At 46.3% G+C, this 24,379-nt stretch overlaps 2 protein-coding genes across 2 annotated transcripts in view; one reads left to right on the forward strand and one right to left on the reverse strand.

Annotated features, from left to right (window-relative positions):
* The window catches only part of BMP6 (bone morphogenetic protein 6), a 214,835-nt gene extending 206,316 nt beyond the window's left edge, over positions 1–8,519 (forward strand). The window contains exons 5-7 of the mRNA XM_049883208.1: positions 6,215–6,291; positions 7,059–7,169; positions 7,264–8,519. Of these exons, the coding sequence (XP_049739165.1) occupies positions 6,215–6,291; positions 7,059–7,169; positions 7,264–7,413 (338 nt within the window). The 3' untranslated portion in view covers positions 7,414–8,519. The remainder of the gene's footprint in view (positions 1–6,214; positions 6,292–7,058; positions 7,170–7,263) is intronic.
* Positions 8,520–8,665: 146 nt separating this feature from the next.
* The window catches only part of TXNDC5 (thioredoxin domain containing 5), a 31,906-nt gene continuing 16,192 nt past the window's right edge, over positions 8,666–24,379 (reverse strand). The window contains exons 5-10 of the mRNA XM_049883220.1: positions 21,065–21,180; positions 18,450–18,536; positions 17,651–17,794; positions 13,675–13,757; positions 11,951–12,080; positions 8,666–10,257 (exon numbers count right to left, since the gene is read on the reverse strand). Of these exons, the coding sequence (XP_049739177.1) occupies positions 10,135–10,257; positions 11,951–12,080; positions 13,675–13,757; positions 17,651–17,794; positions 18,450–18,536; positions 21,065–21,180 (683 nt within the window). The 3' untranslated portion in view covers positions 8,666–10,134. The remainder of the gene's footprint in view (positions 10,258–11,950; positions 12,081–13,674; positions 13,758–17,650; positions 17,795–18,449; positions 18,537–21,064; positions 21,181–24,379) is intronic.

Raw genomic sequence — 24,379 nt, forward strand, 5'->3', positions numbered from 1 at the left:
GCATACCCTTTTATATTAAAGAAAAAAGGCCGAGAAGAGGCCAACTTCCCCTCTCCCCGTCTCACCCTACCGATTAAATGGAGTCTATGCGATCTTACAATCCTGGAGCAATAATACCACCTCACCACTGCCTCTCAGGCTAACCATTCCTGATCATAAACAAAATCTAGACTCTGAAAACCAAGCCATCCTCCCCTAATGCTTTATAGGATTGCTGACACCAGAAATCAGAATCCTAGCGTGCTCACCTTGCCCCCGTATTGTCTGTGACACAAGGAGCTGGGGCAGCCCGTGTGTTCCTCAATCCTGGCATTGATGCTGCAGCGGGAGAACGGGAGCCAGGGCTGTGTTCTGGGTAAGGCTGGGCCCACAAGGCCTGCAGGGAGGGGAAGCACGGCCAGGCCAAATGAAGACAGAGGGGCCATTTTAACAGCCACTCCTTTGTCCTTGCCCTTTTCATTCTAGGAGAGAAGGGAAATAAAAGTAAAGAATTGTTCTCTCTAAAAAGCACTTTTTCTTTGGGAAGAGTCTGTGGCCTGAGCTCAGAAGAGCTGAGAAGCACAGAGTGGGTCTGAGCTCCCGCTGCTCTGGTATTTTCCTAGCTGTGTGCGTGTGCATGTGGAGGGCCTGCAGCTGGTGGGCGGCGGGGGGCCAGCGACCATGGCGAGGAGCCCTCACAAAGGAGGGGGGCTGCCTCCCCTCTCACCTGGTGGTTTCTCTGGGCCTTTTCTCCCCTCTCCATTCCTTTTGCTGTTTCTCTCTCATCCTCTGCTGGTGTAGGGGAAGGACAGGGGTGGGGCTGCGGCACCGCTGGGCCCTGGGCTTTAGTTTGGCTGCTGCCCTTCCACACTGCTTGTGAGCTCCTTTAGTGTCTCCACTCTCTAGGGGTGACCAGATCACTGTAGCACCTGACTCACACCATGTCTGCAGCCCCCGCACACATGGTGCCCTCCAGGTGGGCAGCATGGCATCCCTGAAAGTCCAGGCCACTACTGGGCCACTTCTTTCTCATCCAGGGCTCTGACCATGAGACTCCATGGCCTCAGTGCCAGGCAGGCCTATGCATCACTGCTTTGCTTTCCTAGAGCCACCATAACGGAAATACCAAAAGGGGTGGCTTTGAAGAACAGAAATCTATTTTCTCACAGTTCCGGAGGGTGAAAGTTCAAATGAGGGTCAGGGCCAAGTGAGTTTCCTCCTTGTCAGTAGTGCCAGGTGTTCCTTGGCTCCTTGTCCTGGGGGGTGACCACTGGCCCTGGCCTCCACACTCACGTGGAATGACTGGATGATCAGATTTCACTTCCTATGTTCAACTTTCAAAAAATTTCTCCTGGGACCAAGACTGGGCCTTTAGCACAGCTGCGACATCCTGGGGAGTCCCTAGTGTACAAAGACAGACTCTCCATCTGAACAGGGTAGTCTTGTTGCGAGAGAAGGTGATGTCATGATTTCCGTGTTCACAGACCGACCTAGGGTGCTGCTCCACCGGGTCTGGGATGGGCTCAGGAATTGGCACTTTAAATGAGCACCCAAGGACTCTCCTGGCCCGGCACAAGCAGGCCACCGGTCCAGTCTGAGGGTCACTGCCCTTGGGGATGGCTCTTCAGCCTTGGGGCTGATGCTCTGGGGGTTGGGCCTCGCTCCAGCTCCCTGACTTCCTCTCTCTGCCCTGCCCAGCAGACCCCTTTGAGCAAAGCTGTTTACCTCCCTTTATCCCACTGAGTGGATGTGTTCCCGTTAAGTATTAATTGCATAAATTTTCACTGGCCCCATGCAGACCAGTTATCTAAACAAATGCAGGGCTGGGAGGAGAGATGTTTTTCTGAAATCCGTCAATCCCTCCAAAAAAAAAAAAAAAGGCATGGCAGTGTAATTACACCACAGAAGCCAGGATCCTGACACCTGAAAGCAGACACGAGTATTCTTAGGAGCACTGACCTCCACAGATATTTACCTGTTCCTCGCCAGCACTGAACACGGAGCTATAAGGAAACATAAACAAGGCCTGAGATTATCTGGAGGAAGGGAAACAGGAGAGGTGAATTCCTCCCTTTCCTCTCTGGCCCCATCCTTATTAACAACAAAAATGCCAGTGTCTGGCTCTAAAAGAAATAGCTGTTCTTACAGAGAGAGTTCTCTTTGTGGAGCAATGAGAGGGTCAAATTAGCAGCAAGTTCACAAATGGAACTTATTGGTGAAGATATAAAAAAGGCCCCATCCACAGCGTCATCGTGGTTCTTTCCAGCCTAAAGAGAAACTCGAAATCCAGGGGGCGCTCAAAAATGTCAGGACTTGGCTCTGGCACCTGATGAGCTTTTAAAGCAAACATAACAGTTGTCTGACATTTCTTACACTGAGATCTGTGTAATACAAGCTCCTGGAAACAATAAAAGAAAAGAGATAGTCCCTGCTCACGTTGCCTGGCCTTGGAAGGGAAGCTGCCCATGGACGTCAATGCCAGTGTCTCCAGGCTTGACTTGGGGAGGGTTGTGGCCCCAGCACAGAAAAGGTATTTTGAGGAAGCTTACTTTGGAAGAGCTCTGGCAAAATGAATTTGGAGTGGAAAAATCCCAGGCTGAGACAAAGTAGGCGGTCATATGCTTTCTCACCTAACACAGGACAACTTCCAGAAGGAAAAGAGGCCAGGACCTTGTGGTCTTCACACGGAAGTGACACATCTCCCAGGGGCCTATCTATGAAAATAGTGCTTATGGCAATTAGTGTTAAATTGCTGAATGATCTCTCACAGCTGGTGATGGAAATGGTGATGGCCAATAGAGACTGCTTGTTAGCACCCTCCTCAAGTAGCGCCCAGGGCACGCACCCTACCTGCCATGCCTTAGTTACTTACGTCTCTGCATCTCCCTTCTCCCCACGGTTGGGGAGAACGCAGTCCCGTGGCCACACCTAACCGTAGTGGACAATGTGGACGAGGAAGTAGGTTTTAGTAAACACATAGCAGACCGTTCCTTGAGTATGCCATGCAGGCTCCTTCCTCAGAGCCTTTGCTTTTGTCATTCCCACTGTACAGAATATTCTCCCCACAGGTAGCCTCATGACTTGCTCTATAATTTCTTCCAGGTGTCATCTGCTTAAGCGATACCTTAATGGAGAGACGGGCTGGTCAGCCTCATATGAAATAGTGACCCATTCCTGCTGTGCACTCCATATCCCCCAACTATTGGTCAGGGCTCTTGATTGCATACAGTGGAAGCAGACTATAATTAACTTAAGTGGAAAGTCATTAATGTAATAAAGGGTATCAGGGAACTCGCCGGAGAGCCAAGCTCAGGAAATCGAGGCCCAGCTAGCGTCTGCTTTGGATGTCATCACTGGGCTATCACTCAGGACCCTCGCTACCATGCCCCTCATTCTTGATGTCACCTTTGAGTCACTCCCTCAAGTTATATATTCCCACCTATCTAGGAATTCCCCAAAATGAGAAGTGTTACTGGATGTTGGGTACTTAAAACAATATCCACTACAGCTGGGTATGGAATGCTACGTTGATGATATTTTATGGCATTAACTTTTTGTTATTCATTTTTGTTAAGAAGTCCGCTATTCATCTACATTGTGTTCCTTTGTAGGTAATTTTCTTTTCACCTCTGGTTGCTTTTAAGAATTTATGCATTTGATATCCTAGTGTCACCAGATGTGGCCAGATGTGAATTTCTGTATCCTGCTTAGGACTCATGGCTTTTCAGCCCAAAGCTGTTTGCCTCTCTTCAGTTCTAGAAAATTCCCAGCCAGTAAATCTTCAAATATTTTTTTCCCATTACTGTCTTCTGAAATTCCCATTAGAAGTATGTTGGACTTTTTCATTCTGTCTTTCCTATCTGTAAAGAGAGTAAGTCATATTTTCTGGCCATTTGATTCTGTGCTGTATTTTGAGAGTTTTCTTCAAATACATTGTTCAGTTCTTTAACTCTCTCTTCAGTTATGTCTAATCTGATGTTTAACTAATCCACTTAATTTTTATTTCCCATGATTATAGTTTTTATAAAGTTCTCTGTGGTTCTTTTTCAAATCTATCTGTTCTTTTTCCATAATGGTCTTCCTTTATGATTTCTATTCCTTTTTTTTTTTTTTTTTTTAAATCTCTTCCATTATTTTAGTCATTCTTATTTCTAACCTCTTTCAGAGACTTGCCCGCATCCCTGGGGTCCTGGGTGTCCTGTCTCTTGCCTTCTCACTGTCCTCTCAGGATAGTACATTTCTGTTTCTTTTTTGTTGTGAAGTTGTTTTTCTTGTTCTGTGGTGGTGGTAGTTTGTTTTCGGTGCCCTAAGTTATGAAAATTTTCCTACAGTCTGGCTTTGCATTTGCCTCTTCCAGGGAACCTGCAGTCCTAGCCAAGTGGTTCCGTGAGGTGAGGTAGGCCGGTGGGAGGAATGAATACCTTTAGAATCAGCAGACCACCTCAGAAAGGGGGCCTGTCTCTTCTCCCACATAGCTGACTGGGCTGAACTGGTACTGTTCGTCCAGTTCTCTTACAAAACCTAACATCTGCTCTGCTGTCTCCTGCCTCAGGGCCGGGAAGTCCTGAAAACCTGATTCAAACAGGCTTTGAACAGTGAGGTAGTTTCTTGGCTCAAGCGATTGAAAGGTAGAGCAGTAACATGCACATGACTCAAGGTTCTTGTATCCACCAAAGTTCGTTTTAGATTTAGAACCTGTTTCCAAAGTGTTTTCCTCACCTTTCATTTCTCTTCCCTCTCTGGAGCTGTCAAGCATCACTACCAGATTAATCCTTTACAATCACAGTTTTGAACATGTCACTGTGGCTCAAAAACCTCCAAGGGCTATCTTTGTGCTTCTGCTAGAAAGTACAAATCATTTTGGCTGGCATCCTAGGCCATTTATTTCTCCAACTTTTTCTCACCTGACTCCTCTTTGCTGCTGTTAGTTGTTCTGGGGTCTGCTCCGACTCGTGGCAACCTAACATTGGTATGCTTGAATCCATTGTTGAGGCCACTGTGTATTTTGAGTGCCTTCCAACCTAAGGGGCTCATATTCCAGTGCTATACTGGACAATATTCTCTTGTGATCCATAGGGTTTTCACTGGCTAATTTTCAGAAGTAGATCACCAGCCTTTATTCCTAGTCTGACTCCTCTTTGTTGTTAGGTGCCACCGAGTCGGTTCCAACTTATAGCGACCCTACGTATGACAGAACAAAACACTGCCCAGTCCTGTGCCATCCTCACAATCATTGTTATGCTTGAGCCTGTTGTGGCAACCACTGTGTCAATCCATCTTGTTGAGAGTCTTCCTCTCTTTCGCTGACCCTCTTTACACAACCTTAAATCTGGTCATTAAACTCACTCCAGGGTTACTGCCTTTTCCTCTGGCTCCCCCTGAACTCTCCCTTCCTCTGAACCCTAAATGTTCTTTTCCTAGGGCCCTTGCCCATATAAGCATTCATATTTTGGTTGTTTGTACACAGGAATGGGTACTAAGTTTTTGGAGGAGAGAAGCCCTGTCTACCTTGCCTCCCTGTTTCCTGTGGTTCCTAGCAGAGGGCATGCCATATAATAGCTGCTCCAACCCACCTCAGCAAATCTGGTCACAGTGATTAGGTTAAGCCAGGCTGCTCACTCCTGTATTGCATAACGCGGGTACAGAAGCTTCTGCCTGGGGACTCCTGGCTTAGAAGTCATTGCTGTAGAGCAGGTATAATAGCTCAACACCAGCATAAGACTGAAGGATGGACAGTGCCAGCGATCTTGGTTCCTGCGCAGGTCTCTCTCTCACCCAATTCCTTGTTCTGCTGCATCCATCGTGCTTCCTTCAGCATACTGTCCTGGTCCAGCAGCTATCTTTGAAACACCTATGCAGCTTCAAGACTGTCCCCTTTTGAGATTTATCAAATTTTGGTACAGTGGTCTGTTTCACGTGAAGTGACATCTTCCAAATCAGGAGCCTTGGGGTTCTGGGTGTCCTGGCACATCCCCCACGGGCCCAGCACATTGTCACTCAGTAGGGTTCACAATGAAGGACTCCATTCATGTCAGCACTAGGTGCTGGGCACCAGTGGGCCCGGCACTGACAACACAGTGGTCATAGTGACAAAATACGAGCCTTGCAGCAGCCTTGTTCTCACCTGTCCCTGGAGCCCAGTACAGTGCCTGGCACACAGCAAACACTCCACGTAAACCCTTCAATGAAGGAATGAACAGAGGAGTTAATGGAGCCATCTTTTGCTCTCTAACAGATTACAACAGCAGTGAGCTGAGAACGGCCTGCAGAAAGCATGAGCTCTACGTGAGCTTCCAGGACCTGGGATGGCAGGTGAGTCTTATCAAATGGCGGCAGCCACCATCAAAGACTGAGAGCTTCAGGGCTGAGTCCTTAATGAAGGCACTTCTGAGCCCTTACAGTGCTCAGCCCTGGGGGTCAGACTAAGGAAGGCCTAGCCCACCTGTATACCCAGCCAGCCCCTTTCCAGGGTGCCCCAAGCCCTGTTGTGATCCTTCCAAGTCAGTAGCCCCAGTTTACCATACTCTTCCCTCATTCTTTAAAAGCCCATATATTTATTTAGGCACTTACACATTTTTTAATCTATTTTGAGAGAGTTGGAAAAATCTGACGTAATGGCTCCATTCTCCAGTGGCTACAAATTGGGCCACCCAAACTGTCCAGAAGAGCAGAAATGTCTTGCCCCAAACCTGAGTGCCACCACCAGTCTGTAAGGAAGGAAGCCAACTTAATTACAGGTGATGAGCAATGGAACATAGCTTCAGTGTGCAGGTGGCATCATGATGCCAGTACTGTGGCCTCCTGGAGCTACTCCTTTAGATTCAAGTACAAGAAGCTGGTCACCTGCATGCTTTCAGGCACACAGGTGTGGAGCAGCTGGAGGTGGGGTGTGCCTTCTGAGCGAGCCAGGGCTCGAGAGTCAGACCAGGTTCAAACCCTGGCTTTGCCACTTGAATGTCACCTTGGAAAAAACATATACTTCCCCAGGTCTGTTTCCTTACCTGTCCAGTGTGGATGAGACGATATAATCAGTGCATGTAATTCAGTTTTCTGTTTGCTTCCTTTTGCTTTAAATGAAGGACTGGATAATTGCACCCAAGGGCTATGCTGCCAATTACTGTGATGGAGAATGCTCCTTCCCCCTCAATGCACACATGAACGCAACGAATCATGCCATCGTTCAGACCCTGGTGAGCTCGTGGGGATACTGAACTTTGGGAGTAGAGGTCATCTGAGACCACAGGGAGCTCACAGTACTATCTTCTGTCTTCTGTCTTGGAACAGGTCCACCTTATGAATCCCGAGTATGTCCCCAAACCATGCTGTGCGCCAACCAAACTAAACGCCATCTCGGTTCTCTATTTTGATGACAACTCCAATGTCATCCTGAAAAAGTACAGGAACATGGTGGTAAGAGCTTGTGGATGTCACTGACTGGAAGCTAGCTGCTGGGGATTCTGCCTCAGATTCCTGGATTACGTCTGCCTTAAAAACACACAGGAGTGTGGGAGAAAGGAATGGGACTTTGAATCACTCACCTGCCGGTGCCTTACTGCCCAAGGAAGACTTTCAAGGACTTTGCTAGTCATTTGCTCCCTTGGTAAATAACATGAGAAGCTGGTTTGTAGGAAGCTGAGCTTGAATGTCTGTATGTCGGTTAACTACAGTAGCGTAACTTCAAAGGGTTTTCCCAGGAAATGCCCACCAAAATTAGTTTTACTTTTAGATCAAGCTGTTTGTGGTATTTGTGAGTAAACAGGGAAAATAACCTTAAAGGAGTAAAGCTATTCTAGGTTGACTTCATAAGCCAGTTCATAGAGTCTGCCAAAGGAAGACTTTACAGATGACAGAAATTGACGGAAATGCCTCTATCCATAGCTTTCATTCCCAGAAAGGCTAACTTCACGTCGGGTCAGCAGCCAGGGCCGCAACCAGGGCTGTTTGGAAGTGCCTTTGTCAGGGTCCTGTGCGATGTGTTTGTGCCGGGAGTTTTGTCGGGGTAAAAATATACTCTTTCACTCAAAACCAATCGTATCATCTGCACGCCCTGATCTTCCTGTCTGCTGTATCCTTTGCTGAATTATAAGAACCAAAAGCAGACCTGTCATACTTTGAGACAAGAAGCACTTAGTTGCCATCATGTGAGCTGTGTAACGTGTGAAGACAAGGCTGCATCTCCTTTTTGGAACGGCTCTCTGAGGAGCACATTAACTTCCGCAGCGCCAGCTCCAGTGTCTCATCTGTTTCAGTAAAACAGGTCTTTGCCTTTTACTATACGGCACGCTATGTCCCAGGTTAGGACCAGCAAAGGACACAGAGGAAGAAAGGGACACCCACCCTCTAAGAATGGGCTTGGCTCAGCGTGCTGTTTATGAACCGAAACCACGATTTTCTCCTGCAGAAAAGTAAGGCTCAGAGTAAATCTTAGAATATTTTTAAAATATCTTTTTCACAGTCATGTATTAGGAAATCAATTTCATACTAAGCTGATTAAATAATGCATTTATAATCTCTAACTGTTTGGACTTACAGCCTTTTTTTTGTAAATATAAACTATAATTTATTGTCTATTTTATATCTGTTGTAACATTTAAGGAAAGACTAGACTTTTTTAAAAAAAGAGTTTATTTAGAAAGTATCATCGTGTAAACAAATTGTACCACTTTGATTTTCTCTTAATACAAGGCTCATGGTGCCAAGCTCAAGCCCCCTGAGAACTGGGTGCTTCTCTAGGAAGTTGGGGTTTTTAAAACATCCATGACCCATCCATGATTAATAAAGGCTTCCTGGAAGGCAGAGGCTAGCAGACATGTTGTTCTGTGATCTTCTGCCTCAGACAGTATATGTGGTCTCATTTCTGAGAGTCCCACCACACCAGTTACTTTGGGCCAAACGACAATGTCATCCTGTGGGTGGGAGGGGGATGAAGGGTGTGGGACACAAGGTGTTATCTTAGGAAATAACTTGATGGTCAAGAACACAGAGACATAGCCTAAGGGATCTCAATCCTGCAGTTGGTTACTTCCCAGGTGACATCAGAAATGTAACAGCCTGTACAGCACAGGCTAGAAGGGCACTAAAGACTGAAGACAGCCCTGCCCCATTCCGTCTTTGGTCTTAAGCTCAACCTTCTCAAAGGCAGACAGTGTACAGCAAGTCCCTAAAAGGACTCCTTGTGTTTTAAGGAACAAAGTCTGAAACTGCTTCCAGTTAGGGCCCTCTGCAGGGCCACAAGGTCTCCCTGGTTCCTGGACACCCAGACCAAGGGAGAGTCCCTCTGTTCCTGTTGCCTCAGGTGTCAGGTACAGCCAGAGTCTTTTTTTATCAGTTAGTAGAATAGTCAGCAGGAGCCTTGTGGAACATCCCATGTCCACATTTTCCATGGCAGACTATCCCATTTTAAAGTCTACCTGGACTCCGTCTCTGTGGTAACGTAATTAACTGATGAAATCTTCCACCCCATGAGAAACAGACACAGGTATCCCTTGAACAATGATAACTAATGTGACAAAGAGACACACATGGAATTATGGCATCAGCATTACCTTAACTCAGGCACATGTCAACAGTACTGCTGCTGTCTGGTGGCTGACCTCTGCTGAGAAGAGGCAGCAACCCAGCAGTGGGCGAGCGTGAAGGGTATCTTCCAGACGTGTGGGTTTTTGTTTCCTAATCTGTTCCAAGCTACTGATCAACCTCTTTATTAATAAGCCAATCATGACCTTCAGGTCAGAGGAGCATCAATACTGCCACGGGCCACCTTTCCCGTCCTCGTGGGCAGTTCAAAACTACGATGCTTTCGCCAAAATTGCTCTGGAGCCAAAAATACTATGGCAGTTGGATTTTCCTCAACTCTATTTTAGTCTCAAAGGAAACCATTTAAATTTCATCAAGAGAAGGTGAAAGAAAGGGGACGTATTGCCACTGAAAATATTTAGTTCGCACAGTGACCATGAGTTACACGTTTACTAGAGAGACTTAATAAAGAATCCTTATAGTGTGTTGGCTTGAAAAACACACACACAAAGAAGATACCACCAGTTTAGTACATTCAGCTTTCCAAAGAACCACCGTTGTGAAACCCGGCAACATCGGGATGATTTAACTCTTGTGCGCTAGGTAGAGGCAGCCAGGTGGCAACGTCCTGCTGGGCCCCTACAATTCATCTTTTGCCTGACGCAGGACAAAGTAGTGCAAAGACTCAAGGTCCCGACCACCACTGTGTTCACTGACTTTCTTTCCTGCTCGGAAAAGCAGCAATGTGGGGTAGCCTCGTACCTTAAAAAAAAAAAAAAAAAAAATTGAAAATACACACAAATTTCTTCTTAAATAAATCCAGATAACCTCCTACAGCTGTAGCTGGGACATTTTCCGGTTAACTTTTGATGATGTATAAAAAAGTACCAAATAGATGAAAAATCAAAGCCTTGGGACTATGTATTCATTTTTGAGTCCAAAGCTACACTGAAGATTAGCGTCAAAGGAATGACTTTATCCCAGAGCAGTGCTTCTCAGTCTGGAATCTGCCCACTAATACCTGGGAGCTTGTTAAAATACCGATTCTCACTGAGCAGGTCAGGGTGGGCCTGAGAGTCTGCATTTCAGACAGGCTCCCGGGATATGCCCGTGCTGGTCTGGGTGCCATGTGGTGAGTGGCAGCAAGGTTCTAAAGGATCCACACTTTCAGCTGCACCCCACTTCTCTCTTTGGCTATCTTAAGACTTTGAAGGCATAAATAACTGTTTACTAGTGAAGGAGCCCTGGTGGCACAATGGTTAAGTGCTCAGCTACTGACCAAAAGGGTGGTTGAAACCCATCAGCCACTCTGAGGGAGAAAAGACCTGGCAACCTGATTTCATAAAGATTATAGCCTTGGAAACCCTATGGAGCAATAAGGCAGTTCTACTCTGTCCTATAGGGTCACCGTGAATAGGAATTGATGTCAATGGGTTTGGGTTTTTTTTTTTTTGGTCTACTGATAAGTAAACTATGTCTGTGCTCCATCTATTCTCTGAGGAGGCAGTACACTTTAACCCATCAGTTGCCATCAGGCATGCCTGAAACTCCTCTTTCTCTCCCAGTCTTTTCAGTTTACACTGTGCATTGGTAACATCTCATCAACACAAAACCAGCCGCCATCAAGTGGATTCCAACTCATAGCAGCCCCGTGTGTACCACAGTAGAGCTGTGCCCCATACGGTTTTCACTGGCTGTGACCTTTCCGAAGTAGATCACCAGGCTTTCTTCCAAGGTGCTTCTGGGTGGATTTGAACCACTAACCTTTCAGATAGTAGCCAATCACTTAACCATTTGTACCTCCTGGCCGCCAACGTGTTTAAGACGACAACACAAAAAGAAAAGTTACAATTCTTCTAGGCTACCCCACATGCTTGCAGACTGCTAACAGCCCTGACTAATGGCAACAGTTGAACAGCCCGAGCAGAGGCCTAGCTTGTGGGCATGGCTCCCTCAGAAGCTTATTTTCTAATACATCCCTAGCTTGTGGGCATGGCTCCCTCAGAAAGAAGCTTATGTTCTGATATGCTCTTCGATAGCCACTGTACTTTAGAAGGCTGGCTTTTGTCAGAAGACACCAGCCACTGGGATATTTATGATGAGGGCTACATGCCAGCTGGCTCTTCAGGCAATGAGCAGCACTGCCCATGTCAGAAGCACCCCATCCTCCATGCTCGGGGTGTCTACTACACAGCCCATACCCTGATGACAAGGGCTAAGTAAAGCCTGCTGAAAGGTATATACGAATTAATAACGGAGAAGAACAAAGCCTTTGCCTTGGGAGAGCATCTCTTTTGCCCCTCCAAAAAACAAAAATCTCAAAAGAAAACAAAAAACAGTTTGTTGAAAGGGTGAGGGCAGTGTGAATTATCTTGGTTGACTCCATGCCACAAATTACAGTGCCACCTGGGGCACTATAAACGTGCCACAAACGTGTTCATCTGTGTATACCTACCGAGTATCTGCTGCAGATACTCCGCTCAGCGGTGCAGTCGACTTCAGCTATCTTGACCACTGCCAAACCAGGAAATTCCTTTTTAGAGAGTTCCTCCCAAGTAGGAGCCAGATTCTTACAATGACCACACCTAGGAACACAACAGTGACAGTTTGTGACGTCTTGGGTCAAGCTCATTCACCTACATTTTACTGCCAAGCCAAGCCTTGCTTCTTCTGTACGAGCCAGTTAACAATTACCTAGAAATTTATAAAACATGGAATTCTCCCAGTGGTCACACACTAACTTTCCTTCCTCCTCCTTCTCTCCCTATTCCAAATAAGAAATTCAAAGACAATCCAAAGTAGACTTCTGGCTCACCTGCTAGAAGTAAGCTGATCTGGAAGCAAGTTTAAATTCTTGAGTCCAATTTCCATGATACGGTAAACTAAGCTCACTCGTTTATGAACGCACCATGAACATTTTTTAAAACACACTCCAAACATTTTTTAAAAGACAGCTGAATGCCATGCTATTTTCAATTAGATTGTTTATGCTCTCAGATTCTCAAAACAACTTCAAAGCTTCCTTTAAGTGTCACTGATTGGGTGTGAGCTTGGTGACCACTTACTAAGTTTTGTTCAAACCCTCCCTACTACCCATTGCTTGATTTCCTGTCCTTTTCTGACCCTCTCACCATTATATCAGCTGCTCCCCTTCAATAAAAGGAGATCTCTCTTCTTTCACACCTGAGCTAGACAGCTTAGGTTTTTAAAAAATGGAAAATATTAATTTCAAAAGCATTACCTACTAATATTTCTATTCTTTAAGACTAAAAACTGCACAACTCACACGAGTCGTGGGCTCATTCACTTTTTCTCTCTGTTGTTATGATTTCTGACAAATGCCTGTAACCAACTAAAGAGCAAAAATGACACACGGTGAGCTTACTCGTTCGTGTTGATGTAAAGACTCTAACACTGTCCTACACACCCCGCTTTTCCAAACAAACTGCTTTATTTGTGAAGACAGTCTTGTTCCCGTTTTACCGCTGAGGAAGCAGGTTCAAAGGAATGAAAGGCCACCCAATGTTACTGTTAGTTAACGGTAAGTCTGGGGACCCATCTCTCATTCCCTAGCTCCAAACCCACTGTCTCCACACACTGCAGGTCGGTTTGGTGTCAAGCTATCTGCCGCCATTTTACGCTCTGGATGCGGAAGACCACGGGGCAGGTGGTTCAAGTCTTTGAGCAACGTATTGAAAGCTGAGCTATACTGGGTTTCCCTAACGACATTATTTAAAAGAGACTAAGAAGAAAAGCTCTATCATCATGTTCATTCTTTAACCAAAAAAGCCATCAATTTGGAGACGTACAGATACCACCCAATGGATGTTTTGTATGGCCAGCATAATTCTCTCTCCATTTTAATGGCTTCTCAAAAGTAGATTGAACTTTTCTAAAATAAACAAATCTCATTCTCTCTAATTGTCTGTGAAAGCTACTGCCCTTTAACATACCTGAACACATGAGCAAAGTGATAGCGTCTCCTCTCTTCCAACAAGGCGACCTCCTCACACAGAGGCCTGCCCATCCCCGCCCCCTCCCCACCACTCACCTTCCCACCACCGTGGAAAACATAACATTTGCCCAACACTGAGTCTAGAGGGCTGGGTGGCGAGTTGAAAAACATCACGAGACTTAAATACAGGAGGACAAGGTAGTTTCTAATGAAGAGCTGCTTACCACGGGGCGTAGAACTTGATGAAGGTGATTCCCTCTGCGACAGTGTCATCAAAGTTACTTTCAGTGAGTGCCAGCACAGTGCCCTTTGGGGGAAGGAAAAGTTACAGTCAGACATACCAGGTACAGGACAGCAGGGCCATGCTTTGGGATGGCAGAAATAGACACCAATAATTTAACACAAAGCTGTCACACAGGTGCCAAGGTTCCACAAAAATGTCTGCACAACTCACATTTCACAAGCTGTACAAAAGGACAGGGTCACGGCTATTGAAGGGCAGAGTTCCTCACAGAAACCACGCTTCTGAGCCCACGGGCGCTGTGAGGGGGCAGGACAGCACACGGTGGGTGCAGCCATCCTATACATGACTGGATGGTAACTCCATGGCGAGACCTCAGCCCAGCACTCTGCCCCAGCCCACCGAGGTGGGTTCAGGTGCCGCGGGGTCACCCAGGGCCAAGGTGTGAAGCAGGCAGCTCTGGGGGCCTGGGCTGGGTCTGCACCTGCCAGGGTGGCAGTTCCAACCCCAACGTACTGGTCCAAACTGCCATCTGTTGGCACGCTGCTCCTCTCATTGCCCACCCCACTCCTGGGCTGTACATGGGACACATGTACCTGTTCTGTGCAACAGAGATGCCCAGTCACAAGAGCCATCACCCTTCTGTCATTGTGTCATACTTTGGTGGTTGAGTTGCTGTGATGCTGGAAGCTATGTCACTGGCATTTCAAATGCCAGCAGGGTCACCCATGATGGACAGGTTTCAGCAGAGCTTCCAGACTAAGATGGACTAGGAAGAAAGGCCTGGCAATCTACTTCTGAAAATTAGCCCAATGAAAGCTCTCTGGATCATAACAAAATACTATCCAACTTGCTTGCTTCAGACCCATCATCGGGGGGATCACTCACTGAAGGAGAACATCACATTCAGTGAAGTAGAAGGCCAGCAAGGACGAGGGAGACCCTCAGTGAAATGGACTGGCACAACTGCTGGACTCATGCCAACATCATGAGGATGACGCAGGGCAGGGTGGTGTTTTGTTCTGTTGTACATGGGGTCGCCATGAGTGGGAGCCAACCTGATGGCAGCCCACAGCAACAGTCACAAAGGCACGGGCCATGATAGGTGTTTTACACACAGCAGGCTTCATTTCTAAATTCTCAGAGAAAACGTGGAAAGTGCTAGCGTTCTCAGAGCTGCTATGAGAATGTACACAGGACTGTGTGAAAGACCTAAAACTCACCACCCTCACCGGCACAGCTCTGCTTCCCCATGAAAGGTGCTTTCACAAATGTGTAGAGTCTAAGCTCTGTTTGGAGGGTTAGGGGAAAGGCACTACCAGGCAGTGTGCTTTTACAATGATTCCATCTTGATTATTACTGAAAAAATTGGGCCTATGTACACACTCAGCTGGCAATCGAAAGGCTGAAGTTTCAAATCCACCCAGAGACACCTAGGAAGAAAGTCCTGATGATCTATTTCTGAAAAACAAGCCACTGAAAACCCTACAGTGCACAGTTCTACTCTGATACACATGAGGTCACCTGGAGTTGGAGTGAACTTGAAGACAACTGTTACTGGTATTTCTCCAAAATAACTCTGTGATTCCCTCACGAGAGCAAGATTATGGATGACTGAGTGTGTGGCTGGCTGCTCTCCGGCTGCTCCACATGCGTGTGGCACCCATTAATGTATGTGAGAGTCGGGACGAGGCCCTTCCAGGCAGGCCATTGTGGAACACTACCATCTTTCTTGACATTCAGAAATATTATGCCTCACTCACTGAAAGACCCACTTAATGGTGGAAAACTTTAGTATAAATAGAAGCAGCTCTGGGTTTTGATGAAAATATTCATAGTATATAATTATACTCAATTTGGGATGACCTTTATAACCACCATGACACATACACTGCTCAACATATGTGGTCATAACTACAAAATCATGTGTTTACTTCTTAAACCAAAGCTTTGGCTTTTAGCGGACACCCAGGCCATCCCCAGCCTACAAGTGTCCAGCTGAGGCATGGGTCATGGGGGCGAGGAAGCCCAGTGCTGTTCCCACCCAGGGAGGATGGGGTCAGTGGCTCCATGGGATTTTCCAGTTCCAAACATGGCCCCGGGAGAGATGGTGCCGGTGAATCTCATCCTCTTGTCTAAATGTCGAGGGCTCACCACACACCTGGCCCCCCGCCCCCACCTCAGGGAACAAAGGCACACTGCCCCTTCCTCTGCCCCAATGTCCCTGTGTGCCAAGTAAGAACCTGGACTCCTCTGAAGTATACTGTGGGAACTGAAGTGGTGACAGGAGCGTTTCGCTTTGGATCCACATGTTGATCAACAGGACTTAGGGCCGTCATGTAGAAAATCCAGGCATTGTTTTCCTGGGAAAACGCACTTTGATTCCCCTCAAATAATCTCACTCTCACCCGTGGCCTCAGCGTCAGTCAGCTTCTCTCTAAACTGTCCAGTGGACCAAAAAAAAAAATCTCAAGTCCAGTGCCATCAGGTCGATTCGGACTCATGGTGACCCCATGTATTATGGAGGAGAACTGAGCTCCATAGGGTTTTCTTGGTTATATTCTTAACAGAAAGTTTGCCAGGGCTTTCTTCCAGAGCCTCTGAGTGGGTTTAAACCACCAACCTTTTGGTTAGCAGCCGACTGCAAACTGCCTGCTCCACCCAGACTCCTTTGCAGTGTCCCCTAGATATCCTTTCACAGCCCTGAGAGTCAGCACCTTGAAAACAGCTCATCACGCCCTCCCCTCCGGCCTGTCCCTTGTGCTTGGTACCACTGCCCCCCATACATGCCACGACTCTGGCAGTCCCCCCAGCCTCTCCCTCACCTCCCTTCCCAGCTCCTACCTGCGCCTCTCCTGGCTCCCTCCTCTGCACCCCATTCCCCAGGCCCACCTGCGGCACTGTCCTGAGTGGGGCAGCTGTTCCCGTGCACTCCCTCCACCCAGCGGGCCTGTCCCACCTGCCTACCCAGCAATCACCGCATCACCTCTCAGCCCCGCAGTGACACTTCCTGCTCATCTGCCCCCACCTCTCTCAAACAACCGTGACAGGCCTGCACGCACTTTTATCAAAGCTCCCAAACACACATACAGTATGTGTTTGCACTTGTCCCCCCTCCACAAGCGACAGGCAAGAAAATGGTTTTGCTTGCTTTTGTTTCCTGATAGCCTAGTACAGTGCCTGAAACATAACAAGTGCTTGATAAATGCAGAATGAATGACTCTAAAACCTTTGCTATGTCCAAAGGAATGACTAACCTCCAATATGGTAGAGTTGTCAGATAAATAGCCTACAGTGGGTTGCTTCTCAGGGCCATGGCACAAGCCCTCTCTGCTGCAGCTCTTTCAGGGGGCATACCAGAGTGTTCAAGTAAAATGTCAGAGCAGGTCATGGCAGCAGCCACCATTTCACAGCAAATGCCCTCAAACACAGTCCTTCCCCAAAATTAATGCATCAAAAAGGGAGAATTCTCTAGAGATTCTGACACCAAATACTGCTTTCAGGATTTGTCTCACACCTATTTCAGGGGTTTAAAGGAGAAGCTTTGGTTTACGCTGACCCTTACAAGCATGTAAAAGTAGTTGAACAGAACGTTTCGTGTTGACTCATCAATGTAGCCAATTACTCTTTAAAACCAGTGGCCATCGAGTTGGCTCCGACTCACGGTGAACCCATGTACGTCAGAGGAGAACTGTGTTCCACAGGGTTTTCAGTGGCTATTTTTTCAGAAGTAGATCACAAGGCCTTTCTTCCAAGGTGCCTCTGGGTGGACTCAAACCTCCAACCTTTTGGTTAGCAGCCAAGTGCACTGAGCATCTGCACCACCCAGAGACTCCTGAATTATTCTTAACAGTCCCCAAGTTGTCATTTTGTCCAAAGTGTTTGAGGAGAGTGCCATCGGGGTAGGGGAATGGGGGAGCTAGACCACTGCTCCGATCCTATCTGGGACAGGCGCTCACCTTGTCTTCAGCAGACTCCACAGCCAGCTCCGGGGCCTCAGAAGGCTCAATGGTCTCTGCGGCCACCCTCTCTGGGCTCTGCAGCTGCGACTCCACATACTCTCTCAGTGACTCCAAGTCCCTCTTTCCTTTGTACTGATCAATCTGCCACACAAACATGCTGCTGGTTAGAACACACAAGTGCTCTGAGTCACTTAAACCTTACCTTAGCCTCCCACTCACCCACTGGACACCCACGAGAGGTCTTAGCCACTGTCGTGCTCGTTTGTACAATATTTAAATGCCCAAATTTAAATAGTAAAGCATAAATTATGCACCGAATGCTTTAGCTTTGGTGAGGGGATTTTACAGCCTTTCCCTCTCAGAGTTAGGAGTCAGTAGAGTCCAGGGTTTGTACTTACTCGAGAGCCTTCAGCCCACTGTGATATCCTGAGAAGCTCAACAACAGCCCAGAGAGTGAAGCCTCAGAGAAGCAGGAAGGAAACTCACCATGACCAAGAGTTCACAGCCACAAAGGCCTGGATGACGTGTGCTCATGGTCAAGGCATAGTTGCCTTATAGCTGGAGATTCTGGTTAGTCTAGCGATAACCCAAGCCAATAAGAATGTTTTAAAATAGCATAACAACTGACAGTTTTGACTTCTCAACTGCCCAAATCTTTTCAATTAGAAAAAGTACACTTTGCTCCAAGCCAGTGCCTGACCAGCGATCTTGGCAATTCGCTGCACCCACTCAACAACTCAGGCCATTTCATTAAGGAAGAATAATTCTGTCTCAGTACCATGATCTGAAACCTCACCTTCCTGCCATTTCGGAACCAAAGGAGAGTCGGGTAGCCTCGGACTTGGTTTCCAGAACAAAGTTCGTAGTGCTGTGTACAATCAACCTAAAGACAAAGTAACGTCAAGTTCACAGTCACTTCCTTCAAATATCTTCTTGCTAAATTGACTGTTGGATACTTGATACTTAAAAAAAAATTCAATTCTGTAGCATTTCTGCTAGCAAGCTGCAGTTTTTGGAGACTTTTCCTAAAACCAAAAAAAAAGAAAGAAAAAAAACCAAACCCATTGCCGTCGAGTCGATTCCGACTCATAAGTGACCCTACAGGACAGAGTAGAATTGCCTCGTAGGGTTTCCAAGGAGTGGCTGGTGTATTCAAACTGCTGATCTCTATGGTTAGCAGTCTGAGCGCTTAGCCACTGTGCCACCAGGGCTCCACTTTTCCTAAAGGATACCTCAGCCAAGGGAGCCAGATGATGAGATTTAACTCAGAGACGTGATTTATTTTAGCTTAGTTAAAAATGCCAACTTTCAGGAGGCCATAATTTAACCTGAGCAGTAGTAGGTGGAGAAAACAAGCCTGCTTAACTTCTGGGGAGGGGCAAGGTGTGGCCTGGCGAGGCGTGCCACGTGGACACTGGCAGCATGTTCAAACGTATGGGATTGGAAACCCAGGAGGAGCAAGGAGTCAACTTTACATAGGAGCCTTTGGCATATAATGAAGGTAAATAAAAACTGAAAATACATCAAATGAAGATTACAAGTTGTCCTTCATTCTATAAGCTTGATTTATCAACTACCAGAGCTCTTCAAATTTTTTATTTTATTTAAATCTTAAAAAAATTCTGCTTGCTCAACATTTTCACGAAACATTTTCTCCTAAAGGACTTCTTTCTGATTTTCTACTGGGACTAAAGAACCCCTGGTGGTGTACTGGTTAAGCACTCGGCCGCTAACTGAAAAGTTGGTGGTACAAACTCACCAGCTGCTCCGTGGGAGAAAGAGCTGGTAATCTGCTCCCATAAAGATTACAGCCTAGAAAACCCAATACTCTGTCCTATAGGGTTTCTATGAGTCAGAACCGACTCAACAGCAATGGGGTTACTGGCATTAAAATTAGCTAAACAGGACTATACGCCAACAAGCAGAGTAAAAGTACTATTTTAACAGATAAGACTGAAGTCTGGAAGCAAACAAAGTGTGAAACTGAGACACAGGAAGTCTCAACCCAAGGTCTGTGGAGGGTGACAAGCACTCTGAAGGGTCCAGCCTAACCCAGTCCCATAAACGTCCAGAGGAGGAAGCACCATAGAACAGCAAGTTAGGCTGTGTCTGCTCATGCCTGGTTCTGTCAAGAGCTTCTACTAACACAAACTAAAAAAATCAGTGATCTCCTATACGAATTCAGAAAATAATTTAAAATGAAGATACAAAGAATGATTAAGTTAGATGGCAAGATTATTCTATAGTTACTTCTACGAAACATTCAATAAATATAAAAACCATAATCATAACATATAATTAGAACATGTTCAACAGGCAGCAGTGAAGAATCCATGTAACTAACAGCAAAAATAACCACACAGTTTATCAAGCATTTGATCCATGCCAAGCACTGTACTAGGAGACTGAGGCATGGAGAGCTGGCCCAGGTCTATCTGACTCCCAGGTCTATACTTTTAATGCTCCCACCATGCTGAGTCCAAACCAGTGTTACCATTGAATTGATTTCAACTCATGGCAAGCCCATATGTGTCCGAGTAGAATTGTGCTACATAGGGTTTTCAACGGCAGGTTTTTCAGAAGTAGATCTCCAGGCCTTTCTTCCGAGGTGCCTCTAGGGGGACTTGAACCTCCAACCTTTTGGTTAGGAGCTGAGAGTGTTAACCATTTGTACCACCCAGCAAGTCCACCACGCTGGGTAGATCATCTTATTAAGTACAGTTCCTGGACACGTATCATTACCTCTGCATACAAATCAGCCCCGTACAAAGTCAAAAACAGAGATCTGTATGAAAGGAAATCTATGTAGGAATGTCAGTGGTGCGAGAGGATGGACAAGATTAAAAGTACTCAATGATCTGGAGGGACACCGGAGCCTCCTCGGGGCATTTCCAGGATACCCAGTTACACAGAAGCTGCTGGACTTGCTTCTGGCTTCTCTATCTAAGCAGGAAAAGTTGGGAAGAATTTCAGGCAGTGGTGCTCGCAGCGGCTCACCAACAAAAAGGGTCTTTTGCAGGCCTGTGTGAGTGTAAAGCCAAGGGTCCTCCAGGAAAGAACTACTGGGTGAGATCAAATGTGGATGGTCTCCAAGCATGTAGAGTGAATATTCTCTAAGGCTCTGCCCCAGGTCTTTGCAGAAAGGACTGTGGTGCTGCCAATTCAGAATTGGCCATCTCTTCAAAATAAACAAAGCAGCCAAGGCCATAATTTATCAAGATGCTGTGGAAAAGCCAGGAAACCCAAACCTAGGCTGCCATCTGCGAAGGTGAGATGAATTATCAAGTGGCACGCTAAATGGAATTAATAAATCAAGTCTGCGGCTTTGCTAACAGAATGAATAACAGGCCACTCTGCTAATTAATCCAGCCAAAGGCGTCCATTTCCAGCTTAATAAGAGCTTTCACTTACCTTGCCAATCTTGACAGTTTCGGAATGTTCAAGGCCCAGAGCCAGCTGTTCCCAGGTCGGAGCCAGAGCTTTGCAGTGACCACACCACGGAGCAAAGAACTTGATAAAGTGGTCGCCTTCAAGGAGCGCCAAGGCAGGGAAGGGGGAAAAAAACGGTAATTTACATCAGACCTCATCGGAAATTTAATTCAAGCATTAGAACTTTGTTCTCTTGCTTAGCCAATGTCAGTTCACCATGAACCCTTTAAATGCTAAAAAGTGACTCTCCATCAAATATGTTTGCATATATAAGTCTTATCAGTGGTTACTGGGGCGGGAGGGAGGCGGAGAAGGGAGCCATTGTTTAAGAAGCAGGGAGTTTATGGTGATGAAAATGTAGCCATGATTATGGGTGATGGCTGCACAACCCGACTGATATAACTGATATCACTAAAGTGTACACATGAAAAACGTTGAATTGGCAAATGTTGTACGGTATATATCCCTATAACACACACACACACAAGTCTGCATCCATGAGTTCATAATGATAGAACAAAAGACATCTGTCATCTTTCAAAGACAATGGAGAACGAGTGATTATTTTGAAAACGAGCAATAAACGGGAGAACAGGCATTTCTCCTGCCTTCCCTGTGTGAACTACTCCAGGAATAACCACGTGATAGGTAAGGGTGAGTTCTCCCCGTTAAAAACAAAGAAGGAATGCTTCAGTTAGAACATCTGCGTTTTGCAACCCCAAGGAAGCACCAAGGAGGGGAAGATATAGGCCATGTGAAGATCACCAAAGAACCAAGGAAGGGAAGCTGAAGGAGACAAGGACCTCTCCCCACAGCCAACAGAGAAAGCCTTCCTCCAGAGCTGGCCCCCTGAATTCAGACTTCTAGCCTCCTAAACTGTGAGGAAATAAATTTCTGTTCATCAAAGCTGCCCACTTGTGATATTTCTGTTATAGCAGCACCAAGAGACTAAAACAGAATTACTGGTTAGAGGCAGTGATTATCCATGGCTGCTAACATCACAAAGAGAAACAATCACAGACTATCTGCCACCAACAGGCATGAAGTCTTGACCCAGCCCCCAAAATTCAGAGTGCAGCTGATCATGTCCCTAGGTCCCATTACCCATTTTTGGGAGACAGAGAAATCCCGGAAGCGTGTTAAACCACACCAGGGGAATATAGTCAGCACGACCCAGAGCGCAGGAGATCTACACAGCAAACAACCTGCTTCCTCAGCAAATAAAATACAAGGATGACAAGAGACACTGAGTGAACATGCAGATTACAAGAAATTTAAAACAGATATTAAAAAAAAGGCCAAAGGTGAACTAAATGCTAGTGCCTCAGAACGCAGTCTTGAGTGATAAAACCATAAAGGGGGGCAAGGACGGGGCTTCCATAAATTCAGGCAAGTGGTTACCGGGGAGGCAGGCTGAGATTTGGCTGGTGCACGAGGAGGACTTAGGGGTGAGTGGCGGAGTTTTAGTTCTTGAACAGGACAATGGTTACAGGGTGATCGCTTTATACCAATTCACTAAGCTGTACATTTGCTTTCTGGATCTGTGTGGTATTTTCCAATAAAATGGGTTAAAAAAAATGAAATATCACCCTCTTGGCTAGGAAAAAAAAACCCTCCCCAAATCATTATTTGGACATTGAAGATTTTTAGCTAGGCGGTTCTGCTTTGACCAGCTGAGAGCCTAAAGATGTCAGGATGAGAGAAAACTCAAAGTGGGTTATGGGCAAGGGAGAAAAAAATCACTGAATGTTTAAATGTGGCTCGGCCTCCAAGCAGGAGGACTTTGCCACCTCACCATGGCAACAAAGAGTTTGAGGGGAATGGTCACAAACTTGCTTAAAAACAGTTAACCTGTCTGCAGGGCTGCAACACATCTGTGCACACAGTTTCTGTCTGTAAGTGCGTGCAGTAAGGGAGAAAGCTGGCCTGAACCGCAAGATGGAGACAGGCTCTCCAGGAACCGGATGGGAGGACAGACCAGAAGCCACCACGGCGGACAGGGAGCGCCCATAGCTTTCTGAGGAATGCTGCAGCAAGAGACCCTTCCGAGAGCAGCGCAATGGAACATCTACACAACACTGTCCTTTATCAAGGGGCACGGTCTACAGGAGGGTGACTCTGGTAGCATATCCCCGGGTGGGCCTGTTATGGACTGAACTGTGTGCCCCCAAATATATGCTGTAAATCCTAACCCCTATGCTGTAGTTGGAAACCCTGGTGGTGCAGCGGTTAAGTGCTACTGCCGCTTACCAAAAGGACAACAGTTCAAATCTACCCAGTGCTCCTTGGAAACTCTGTGGTGCAGTTCTACTCTGTCCCGTAGGGTCAGGAATCAACTCCATGGCAATGGGTTTTTTTTTAAACCTGTGGTTAGAATTCCTTTTGGAAATGAGTTTCCTTTGTTATGTTAATGAGACCATATGAGTGTAGGGTATGTCTTAAATCAGTTTCTTTTGAGATAATAAAAAGAGCAGGTTAAGCAAGCAAGCAGAGGTAGAGGAAGACAATATATGCCAGGCCACATGAGATCTCCAAGGAAACAGGAAACGGAAGCTGAAAAGTGACAAGGACCTTCTTCACCCAGAGCTAACAGAGAGAAAGCCTTCCCCTAGAACTAGTACCCTGAATTCAGACTCTTAATCTCCTAAACTGTGGGAAAATAAACTTCTGTTTATTGAAGCCCCCACATGTGGTATTTCTGTTACAGCAGCACTAGGTGACTAAGACAGAGCCCAAGCCAGTCTCACCTTAAAGTGAGCCCCTCCATGGGAAAACACTGAGCTCCCATGGGCTGAGCTTGGTTACAGACTAAACACTGTCCTTTGAAAAAAACGGGGAAAGGTTGACAACAACACAGTAAGTTATTTTCGGCAATAAGTGAGGTGTGGGGAGGGGTTTCCACTCCCAGCAGGCATGCAGTGCTGAGGCCAGATACAATGAGAAGTTCTTTCTCACAGCTTTCAGCCCAGCCTTTAGGAGGATCTCTCTCCACGGCAGCGCTTGAGAATGGAAGTCAGCAAGACCCCAGTTTGCTTTCCAGTCAGTCATTGTTGAGCCAACTTTTGGAAAACACATTTATGTGGAAGAAGGAAAACTCATCAACCATTCACGTTAGAAACAGTGCATAAACCTTGTTTAAAATACGGCATGTGGGATGGAAAGATATTTAAGTGTAAAGAATGTCTAATTTGATTCACATGGAATAAGGGTCCATTATATTCTGTTTAAACAGGTCTGAGAGCTTTCGTTTTCACCTCAGGTCAATAAGCACAGGATAGATACTAACATTAAGTGAAC

The sequence above is a fragment of the Elephas maximus genome, chromosome 1 (genome assembly GCF_024166365.1).
Source record: "Elephas maximus indicus isolate mEleMax1 chromosome 1, mEleMax1 primary haplotype, whole genome shotgun sequence".
NCBI classification, from domain to species: Eukaryota; Metazoa; Chordata; class Mammalia; order Proboscidea; family Elephantidae; genus Elephas; species Elephas maximus.